Below are 11,206 nucleotides of genomic sequence, written 5' to 3' on the forward strand. Positions count from 1 at the left end.
AGAAATGCTGCTTACCAGCAACGAACCACAAGATATTTCAATAAAAGGGTTTGAAGTCGAAAGTTCGGAGTAGGAGATCTGGTATTGAGACGCGTATTCTTAGCAACCCGAGATCCAGCAGCAGGAGTACTCGGGCCAAACTGGGAAGGACCATACCAGATAGAATCAGTCATCCGCCCTGGCGTATACAAACTTGCGAGATTAGATGGGAGCCTCATACCACGAGCATGGAATGGCGAACACCTTAGACCTTATTATCAATAGTATAGGAAAAGTGTTGCCTGTAACCATGATTTTCTATCTATGTTAGTTTGTTTTTGAATTTCATCAAATAACATGTCTACTTTGTTTCGCATGTAATTTATTTTTATTTTTGCAATCTCTCTTAATTTAATAACCTATGGTCACACTCATAGGATATTAAGGGGGCATCATTGGTATACATACCACCAGCTTAAAAAATAAAAAAAATAATAAATAAAACATAAAGTATTTGGATATAACCAAATACGCAAGCTTAGATAGTTTGGACTTAACCGAGTTATCAAAAACATACGAAGTATTTGGATATAACCAAATACGCGAGCTTAAATAGTTCGGACTTAACCGAGCAAGCTTAGATAGTTTGGACATAACCGAATTATCAAAAACAAAGTATTTGGACATGACCAAATACGCGAGCTTAGATAGTTCGGATATAACCGAACCATCCAAAAACCTAAAACGTTTGGAGTTAACCAGATGTGCAAGCTTAACAGGTTTGGAACAAACCAGCCAAATCATCGATCGATGATAAATGGAAGCCTAAACCCATCACGAAATATGTCGAGATCGAGGCTGGAACATCTTAAAGAAAAATAGTTTCGAACTCATAACCTCGGAGCTAAAATACTGAGGATGAGGAAAAGTAACTAAAAAAGATTAACCAAATCATTCATATTACATGCCATATAAGTACTTTTCAGTTCATGGTTAAAGTAATGTCCGACCTTGATAAGGAACGAGGTCGAAAACGGATAATTCGAATAAACTATGCATGAATGCATCGAATTTCGAGCCTAAATCCAAACTATGTTTGTATGCATAAATAAACATAACCGGTTCATCAATTATAAAAATGTGCAAAATATTTCGAGCCAAGAAATGTAAAGCATGTAAAAGAATTAGTTAAAGAAATGTATCAGCCCCATGGGCATAAATTACAATAAATACATAAGGGGACGCAGCCCCGATAACTGATCTCCCCGAGGTCAGATTCAGTGAAGAGGAGTCTCCTTGGCCTTCTCAGCATCAGTGGCACCGGACCCCTCAGGACGAATAGCATGACTATCCTCCTGAGCTTCCTCCAAAACGGTACCCGGAGCAGCCTTTTCCTTCTTGAGCTGCTCAGCCTTCTCTTTCTCAAGCCGTTCAGCCTCTTCCTTCTCGAGCCGAGCATTCCATCGTTCAAGGAACGGCGCCTCGTGGGGACCCAAAAAGCTGGTGTCCAGCTCTTCGTTATAAGCCCACATCCGGTACATGGCTGAGTCGACTGCCGTTTCCTTCTTTTCTTTGTACTCGGCAGTAAGGCGAGCTTTGACATCCTCTATAAGGTCGAAGGTGGCGGTCTTGTCTTCCTCGAGCTTCTTATTGGTCTCCCGAAGCTGGATGTTATCTTTCTTTTGCTCATCGAGTTCAGTTTTCAGCTTTCCGAGCTCCTTGGCCATTTCCTCACGCTCCTTAACCACTGCCTCGAGCTTAGTATTCGCCGCCTTCAGATCATCATTCGCTATAAGGTGGAGGTCCCTCTCCTCTTGGGCGAGAGTCCTGCTCGAATGGATCTCGTTGTTCAGCTCGTAATTGAGCTGGGCAGTGAAAGCAAGAGCCTAAAAAAAGGAAGAAACCACCATTAGCCTCGAGACAGTATGAATGTAAGCAAAAGGAATATAGAAGGATACTTACCGCGGCAGTGTGCTCGATACTCTTCTCGTACAGGACAGTGCGGTCTCGGGTGCCAATTAGGCACTGCCACTGAGGAGCCTCGAAACTGTCGTAGCTCTGGCCGATCCGGGACATGACATCCGAAATCAGCGTAGATCCATGAGGTCCGGCAGTGTTATCCACCACATACGAGTCCATATGGGTGGAGATGGTTAGCTTCTGAGCTCGAGAAGCAGAAGGTCTCTTGGCGAGCTGAGCAGAAGACGTTTGACCCGCCACAGGAGGTTGGGATTCGACCACGGCAGGGATACCAGCCTGTGAGGCCGGTGCCACCGCAGAGACGACGGCCTGCGAGGATGGCATCGTCGTGGGGGCGTTAGTCTGGCCAGTCGACGCAGCAGCAGAGCTCGAAGCCGGCGGGGGAGGAGGAGGCGTTTTCCTAGATCTCTTGGAGCCTTTCCCAGGCTGGTTGGTTTTCAGTCCCCCTGCCCTGGGGCGTTTGCTCCTCTTGGCACCCGCATTGTCGATAAGGGCGTCGAGGTCGGAGTCCATATCGCCTGCACAAGTCAACACAGTGAGTCAGTAAAAGAGGTGTACAAGTTACTTCAGTATCACGTATAGAGTGGTGGTAGAAAAAACCTAACTGGAACTTTCCCCCGAGCTTGAGCTTGGGGACCATGAAATTCCCCCGTCTTCAGAAGAGGCGAGGGGAGTGCCTTCCCTATAAGTTGGTGATAACCTCGAAAGGTCCCTATAATCATTGGTCCCATACTGCACAGCTATCCCATTCCACACCTCGTCCGTGGTGTACATAGTGTCGTATTTCCCGAGCCCACTATCAAACCTATGGACACAGTCATCTACCCAACTCCATATGTAGAAGTGGTATCTATCCTGTGGGCACGAGACTAGTCTATTGGGCCTGTGTTTTAATAAAGTGGGGGACCACATTCGCGAAGTGGGAAGGGTTTTACCTCCACCGGAGTCCGAACTCGAGGCTTCGTCATTGGCCTCATTTCCCGACCGCGGACTTCTCGAGCGAATTGGGAGAGATGCTTTCTTTTCTCTCCTCGGAGGAAGGATGCCTGTGGGCAGTGGCACTTCCTCCCAGCGTCCATATTTTTTACTGGACCAGTCAGAGGTTGACTGGCCCTGTCCCAACAACCCACAAGCTCGTAGCTTGTCCTCATGTAATAGAAATGAGAGGGACCTCCTGCCGTAGGGGAGTCGGAGCAGGGCCTCTCTGTGCTCCTTCATTGTTTAGTCAGGGGTGGGACGCTGAAAGTTAGCTGAAAGACGAGGTACACTTCAACTAAATATGGATTTTAGGGCTAAAATTCCGAGCTTAAAAATAGAAAGTAACGAGAGCACTTACGAATCCGCCTGAACGAACGGTGTCGAGACAGGGACAGACCGTCTGTCCAGAAAAAAGCCTTCTTGAAGTCAGGAGGGTGGTTCGGAAGATCTTCAAAGATCTTTGTCTCTTTGGGGTAGCTCGAAAGATAGTAAAAACCATCTCCTCCCCGAGCTCGGGAGGGATTACTCTTCAAACAAAAGAGATATAAAATCCTTGAGGTGAGGGTCCTGTCCATCCCAGCTCGTGGAACAAGGACCTCAGGGCAGACAGCACCCCGTATGAATTGGTGTTGAGTTGGAATGGAGCCAACCCAACGAAATCAATGAAGTCTCTGAAAAAGGACTTCAAAGGCAGCAGAGCTCCTGCCCTTATATGTTCCTGGCTCCAGGCCGCGTATTTCACACTGGAATTGCGACCCCCAGGGGCGAAACAGCTCCGTTCATGCCTTGTCGGAGCTCGACACTTCAGTGTGTCCGACGAACTAAGGCCATGGAGGGCCAAGATATCAGTTATTTGGTCGGTGGTGGTAACCGAGCTCTGGTAGAACTCAGCTTCGAACATCTCCCTCCTATGCTGCGAAGACGAAGGCTCCGCCATTAAAGAAAATTGGAGTTCCCCCGGATGATATGCAACCGTGACTTTTAACGCAGGGTCGAGGGGGATTGGCCTAGGTCCTGGGTTGGGCTCCGGGTAGATGGCCTCCCAAAGAACTCTTCTCTTCTTTTCGATGACCTCGTCTATCTGACAGCGATAGTGGGCTCGAATGTCCTCTTGCTCGCGCGCAAGCTCGTATTCTTTTATCCGACGCTGATTCCGGGCGAACAGCGTTTCTGGGCTCGGAGATTTAGGCTCGTAAGGGATGGCTCGCAATGACCCCCACCGTCTTTCCAGATTCTGTGACATCTAACGAGAAAGAGAAAATGGTGAGGGTCATGCATGCAAGAATCACGAGCTCGATGGTATGAGCTCGGGGATTTAGGAACAAAAAAAAAAAAAAATACTAAGACCCTTTATTGAAGTGTCAGGGGCGTGTATTCCACGAAAAAGAAAAGGAGTGTGGATAATTTTTTGAAAATCCCGAAATTCAAGGGAAAGGAGAGTGGCGGTTAGCCAGGAAAAGCGTTTTTGGGTTTCGTGCATTTGTCAAAGCTCATGTTTTTATCCGAAAGCTTAATGTACAAGAAACGCTGCCTAAGAATTTCAAAACCCAGAAAATAGGAACCACATTCAAACGTCAAAACTGGGTATAAACCAGAGACGAACATCCAGAGTGAAAATCCAGAAAGCATAAAAACCTATCGGTTCAAAACCTCCTATCGTATCATGCTAAGAACGTAAACTAGCATACACAACAAATACAGTATAAAAAGAACAACAAAAATGGCGTACTTACACAGTGATGGTGATTGCAGCGAAATCGTCGATTGGAGAAGAGGTTGCAAGAAAGAACTCACTGACTCGAACAAACCAAGATTTCTTTGTTTCTTGGGTCGAGAAAACATGCGCAAGACAGAAGCTTCTTAAGAGAGTCTGGTTTTCTGGTTGTTTTTCTTTTCTTGTTTATGATGAACAAACGTGAAGAAGAAGACGAAGAGGGGGGGTCTTGTATATATAGGTGGAAAAATGGAATTAATCGGGAGCGTCGAGTGAAATGCTCACTAGATCGAACGGATGGGGATTAATGACAAGAAGGCGCCGAAAAGTTGTCAGACGAACGATCGTGGGCGTGTTCCCAAGGTACTCAAGTACCTAAAGTGAGCAATACCCGGCTGACGCGTGTCCATTTTCAAGAGTGTGACGGTACGGTTCCCAGAAAAAGTAGTTCAAAAGTTTCCTTCTCTTAGGATTCGAACAAATACTTTTGAGGGGGCAAGATGTTATACCCAGGTTTCGAGCCATAGTAAATATGACCTCGAAAGCTGAGTTCGCATTAAATGGTCTCGTGAGGGTTAGGGTATGCTCTAGGATGGTAAATTGAGCCTGCAAAGTATGATATATGATCTCGAATGTGGTGAGCTCGAAATGATCTCGATCTCGAAAGGTAGCTCCGAGAACACCTTCATCTTCAGGAACTTCGGAGCATGGGTCTTGAGCTCGATGTACTATCTCGAGAGCAATGTTAGCTCGGGAAATGTCAGTGGCTCGCACAATGACATGAAACCTGAGATGCTAAAGCCTTGGAGATACGCTATAACCACCTTGAATATCTACAAGTATTGTAAACATGAGATGTAATCCTCATTTATTGATGTAAATCCCCAAGAATCGTGGGATATTATTTAGTCAGTTATGCGTTCCCTGGTCTTCAGGGACGTTTCCTTTTTTATCTGATTAAAGGCATTTAAAGCCATTTATTTTTATTCACAAAAGAGTAACTACCCAAAATATGTGGGATAGTATTCTGCATCCTTCTCTATAAATAGAGAAGCCATGCACCATTGTAAATGACCGAAATTCTGATCCTTGAGAGAAAACTCTGTAGAATTCATGCTAAAGAATTGTTCAGAGATAATCTTGAGATTAATAACAGAGACTCGTGGACTAGGCAGATTTAACTGCTGAACCACGTAAAAAACCGTGTGTTTGATTCGTTTGTTTCTTTTGGCCATTGTCTTTAATTGTTTACGTGCTCTCTTCTTTTATCTGTTGACGAAAAACGGCGTCAACAAATACCAATATCGAACTTACCAAAACCATGTTTTCCAATGAATAGAAAAAGCAAGAAGGCTGAAACCGTGCAACAAATAGTGATGAAGCGGAGGGAGTAACCAAGAGGGAGGGTGTTTGGCTCATTAACTAAAAAACTGTTTTTTGTTTTTAAAAGCTAAAAATTGTTTTTTAAAAACAAGTTAGGTTGTTTGGCTATGTTTTCAGAAAACAATTTTTAAAAATAAAGTTACAAAAAAACAGAAAGTTTTGAGAACAACAAAAAGTTGTTTTCTGTTTTTCTAAAAAAAAATTTATATATTTTTTTTCTTTCTCATATCACTTTTTTAATTATTATTTGTAACATCATTTATTGTCACATTATTTTCTCTCTCATCACTTTCTATTACCTTATTTTCTCTCTCATCACTTTCTCTCTCCTTATATTTTATCTCTTCTCACTTATTATGTTATCATTTTCTCTTTCATCATTTACTATATCTTCAGTTTCTCTCGCATCACTTAATATATCTTCATTTTCTCTCTCATCATTTTTCTCTCTCGCAATTTCTTCTCTCATCATTTTTTATCAACTCACTTCTCTCTCTTCACTTTCTTTCTCACCACCTTCTCTCACATTTTTTCTTAGATCAATTTATCTCTTCTTAATTTCTATTTCTTCAAATTTTCTCTACTTACTTTCTCACTCCTTATTTTTCATCATTTTTTCTTTCAAATTATTTTATCTCATTATTTGTTACAAAATTTTAAAATATTTTTCTCTTTGTAAATATATTTGTTAATTTTTTATTTAAGATTTTAAAAAAATAAAACTAAAAAATTGTTTTTAGAAAACATTAACCAAATATCTCTTGTTTTTTGAAAACTACAAAAACTGTTTTCTGTTCTTATTTCTGAGAACAGTTTTGAAAACAAAAAACAGAAAAACAATACCAAACAGAACTAGACTCGTAACAAAGATCACAAAACTAATGAACACAATAAAGAACACAGCTCACTCACGTGGTTCGAACACAAAGACAAATTGTCTTTGGCCTACATCCACGGGTAAACAAACTCGGGAACCTTTTATTCCACTAAACTCAGAACAGATTACAATAGTACAATTATGAGAAAATGCATTAAAATCTATACAAGAGAAAACACAAAGTGATGATCTGACCTAGACTGAGTACATAAGCCTCTTATATAGCATAGATGCATAAAGTACCCCGTCCAACTAACTAAACTGTCACCAATAAACTTAGGCCACATAAGCAAGTCACTCAATTACATAACAATTATGATAATCTAAATTTTTGTAATCAACATACAATTTTAGAAGTATTTCTTATTGATGTGGAATAAATTAGATTATATTTATATAAATAATTATCAGAAAAATTGAATAATCAAGAAAAAGAATTATATAAAAGCATTGATCTTAAGAACATGATGCATGCCACCTTTCACTATGAAAGACACAAATACAACCAAATAAATGTCAAATTCATGTCTTTATTTTTTATGTTAAACACATTTTTATATTAAAAAAATATCAAATCAATATCATGCCTTCATTTACATGACCTCTCGCTCCGGTCCACTTTAAAACTACTAAAGAAAGAAAAAAAAATCTCAGTTTGAAAGGAGTGAAAAATGGAGTTGAATAACTATATTCTTATATATTCTTGTACCATAGAAATCAATAATCGCTATAAATTATAACTCCAAAAGATAATTTAGTTATTTAATTAGCTTTCTTCCAATACAAAATTAAGCCAATTCAAGATTAGCACGTTTCAAAATTTATAAAGAATAACAATTATAGGGATGAGGATTATATTACATATCTATTATTTTCAAATTGTACTGAAATTCGTTTCCTAAGGGAAGGAATTTGTCAAAATATCAATATAATAAACTGAAACTAGTCTGTAATCATTTAATTATGTAAAGGGTCTACACCTTTTTGGATCTTGTATTTTTTCTGATTACCTGTTTGGACACTGTGTTTTAAAAAAATTATTTTTAGACCTTATATTTTATAAAATTGTTCAAATAGACCCCTAAACGTAACTCAATTTTGATGAAGAAACAATTGAATATCACAACACAGTTTTTAAGCAGAATGATTTTATTTTTGTTCTGAATTTTAGTTTAGTGAATTATTTGTGATTTCAGTTGAGAAAATCTTGACCAAAATCGAGTTTAGAGTTCTATTTGAATAATTTTACAAAACATAGAGTCCAAAACATAATTTGTCAAAACATAGAATACAAGCAGGTAATAAGACAACACAGAGTCTAAAAAGTATAAACAATATGATAGTGGGCATAAAGATCATTTCACAAATAGTATTTTTAAAATTTACTTCATAAATAAAAAAATTTATTAAAGAGCTTGTAATGTCACATGAAATTAGATTATAATAAAGAAGCTTGGTGTTGTTACATTGAGATTGTCGTCCCCCAAGTGAGTAAAATTACAACGGTTGACATGCCACTCTAAGGTTACCTAACATGTTTCATGCATGAAATCCTAGATAATATAACATGTTAACACTCCACTCAAAAAAATGATACATAATATAAATTGCAAAGGTGGCAGAGAAGTAGCTGAGCGAGTGTCCACATAAGTACCCTCAGTCGAGCTTTACTTCCTCAGCTGTGCCCTGAGTTGCAGAGAAGATGATGAGTGGAGCAGGGAAGGTGGTGTGTGTGACTGGAGCTTCAGGCTACATAGCTTCATGGCTTGTCAAGTTCTTACTTCAACGTGGTTACACTGTCAGAGCCACTGTTCGAAATCCCAGTTTGTGTTCTATTCTTTATAAATGAAATTTGAAGGATTTTGGTTGAGATATATTTATTCAAAAAGTAATGTTTGGGTTGTGTTTATGAATGATGGCACAGATGATTCAAAGAAAATACAACACTTGCTTTCATTTGATGGAGCTAAGGAGAGGCTTCATTTGTTCAAAGCAAATTTATTGGAAGAAGGGTCCTTTGATTCTATTGTTGATGGATGTGAAGGTGTTTTTCACACTGCTTCACCAGTACTGGTTTCAGTGACTAATCCACAGGTTGGTCTATGCACACTGTTCTATTGCTGCTGTACCCTACTTATTTCATAGCATCTGCACAATCCAATTTCTTCTAGTTTATCTGGTTTGAGGCAAATATCTTCTAACACTGTGTTTGTTGTACTTTTTCAAGTTTGTTTCATCACCATTTGAGGTCATTTCACAGTTAAGGAATACCTAATTAAAGTAGTTGATGAGAAAACACTTGAGTTTCAAAATTTAGTCTTGACTGGTTGTACTAGGTAGGCAATGAGACAGTTTTGTATATTTATTTTGATTAACAGAGATTCATGTTTCAGGCTGAATTGATCGATCCTGCGGTGAAGGGAACGCTTAATGTGCTGAGGTCATGTGCAAAAGCTGCTTGTATAAAGAGAGTAGTTTTTACATCTTCCAGTAGGGCAGTTTTCGCCAATGGGAGACCTGTAACACCAGATGTTGTAGCTGATGAAACTTGGGTTTCAGATACTACTTTCTGTGAAAAATCAAAGGTGAGAGGTTTTATTTGTTTTGATTGTTACTATCTCCTTCTATGTACCAAACTGAAGAAATGACATAAAGTATATGAGTTCTGTCATTTTTCATTGAGAATACCAAGTTGTGAACTGACCTAACCTAACAAGTTAAAACTATATAAACGTACCATTTTCTTTATATGATGGCACTTAATAAGTACCATTGTCTTCCAGAGAAAAGTATAATACAAGTGAATTTTGTTGATCCAGGATTGGTATGCACTTGCAAAAACCTTAGCTGAAGAGAGTGCTTGGAGGTTTGCAGAAGAGAATGGTATTGACTTGGTCACGATAAATCCAGGATTTGTGATTGGTCCTGCATTACAGCAACCTTTTAACATCACTGTGGAGATTATCTTTAATCTAGTAAATGGTACTTTTTAACATCTAATTCTTTTTACCATAGGTGATTATATATTAAGGCAGCTCAATATACAAACAACAACATATAGTTTGCTTCTTTAGAAGATCAGATTTGACCTGTTTATTCTGCCAACCTTGAAATGGTTTTATGGTATGTAAAATATATATTTTTTTGGTTCATTTGGATGTAGGAGCTGATCCAACTTTTCCCAATAGAATCTATAGATTTGTTGATGTTAGAGATGTTGCATTGGCACATATTCAAGCATTCGAAGTTGTTTCGGCTAGAGGAAGATATTGTCTAATTGGACATGTTGTGCACAGTTCTGAGGTTATGAACATTTTACAACAACTCTACCCAACTTTGAGCATTCCTAATAAGTAAGTTATCATCTTCAAGATATCAAACAATTCACTCTAAGCTAGTTTTCCATGTTCTTGGATAGTTTTATTATTTTGAATTAGATAAGCGACAAAACCCTCTTAAGCAATCAAATTCATGATATTCATTGTGTGCAGATGTGCAGATGACAAACCTCCGGTACCAACGCACCAAGTATCAAAAGAAAAAGCGAAAAGTTTGGGTATTAAATTCTATCCTTTAGAAGTGAGTCTGAGGGACACTGTTGAAATCATCAAGGAGAGGGGTTTTGTCAACTTTTAAGTGATGCCCTTTCACATGTTTTATTACTGCTAAAGTAAATAAAAAGAATCAATTCTGTAACCATGTACATTCCTAGGACAGGTGTGATGTGTTTGTTGTAAGCCTGTTTCCCAATGTTAGCTTAAATTTAAATTACTATTTTGTTCTATTCCTCCTAGAGCTTATCAGGTGTCCCACATAGAATAAGAGTAAAAATATTCAACCATTAATAAGAACACGTGTAACTCTACTAATTACTTATTGATTTTTAGATGGAGCTTCATAATTTTTGTTATGGTATCATGAGTCAATTCCTTAGCGAACATTCTATCCACATTATCCGAAAAATAAGCCACCAATCCAAAAAAAGTGATTAAAGATTAGTGAACTAATGTAGCTGTGAAACTTAACAATATAACTTCATCAAATCAAAACACAATGAAAATTAGATGACTGAAATTCACCATGACGATAACTATTTTGGCATTTAGCACCAAGAATCTTTTAAGTGCAAGAGAAGAAAGAAATGTTATAATCATCCTATATAGCGTTTATTCACTCTACTAAATATAGCACAAAGAATTTACACTATTAAATATAATTAAATACTTCATTTTGATCACTTAGAACTTTATCCTTACTAAATTACGTACTAATTTTCTGCATTGATCATGTTTGTT

General features: G+C 38.7%; 1 protein-coding gene across 1 annotated transcript; it reads left to right on the top strand.

The window, feature by feature from the left end:
- The first annotated feature begins 8,613 nt into the window (after positions 1-8,613).
- LOC133829694 (phenylacetaldehyde reductase-like) lies at positions 8,614-10,547 on the top strand. The gene is made up of 6 exons (XM_062259460.1): positions 8,614-8,734; positions 8,836-9,005; positions 9,305-9,496; positions 9,731-9,893; positions 10,075-10,264; positions 10,403-10,547. The coding sequence occupies exons 1-6, from the start codon at positions 8,614-8,616 to the stop codon at positions 10,545-10,547; spliced, it is 981 nt and encodes a 326-aa protein (XP_062115444.1).
- Positions 10,548-11,206: the final 659 nt, after the last annotated feature.

Source organism: Humulus lupulus, chromosome 4 (assembly GCF_963169125.1).
Source record: "Humulus lupulus chromosome 4, drHumLupu1.1, whole genome shotgun sequence".
Taxonomy (NCBI): Eukaryota; Viridiplantae; Streptophyta; class Magnoliopsida; order Rosales; family Cannabaceae; genus Humulus; species Humulus lupulus.

What these genes read in the sequence shown, in the direction of transcription:
- LOC133829694 (XM_062259460.1), top strand. Translation starts at nt 8,614, where the DNA reads ATGATGAGTGGAGCAGGGAAGGTGGTGTGTGTGACTGGAGCTTCAGGC. An exon ending in CTTTCTGTGAAAAATCAAAG is followed by an intron (nt 9,497 to 9,730) that starts GTGAGAGGTTTT and finishes TTGTTGATCCAG; the next exon opens with GATTGGTATGCACTTGCAAA. An exon ending in TATCTTTAATCTAGTAAATG is followed by an intron (nt 9,894 to 10,074) that starts GTACTTTTTAAC and finishes ATTTGGATGTAG; the next exon opens with GAGCTGATCCAACTTTTCCC.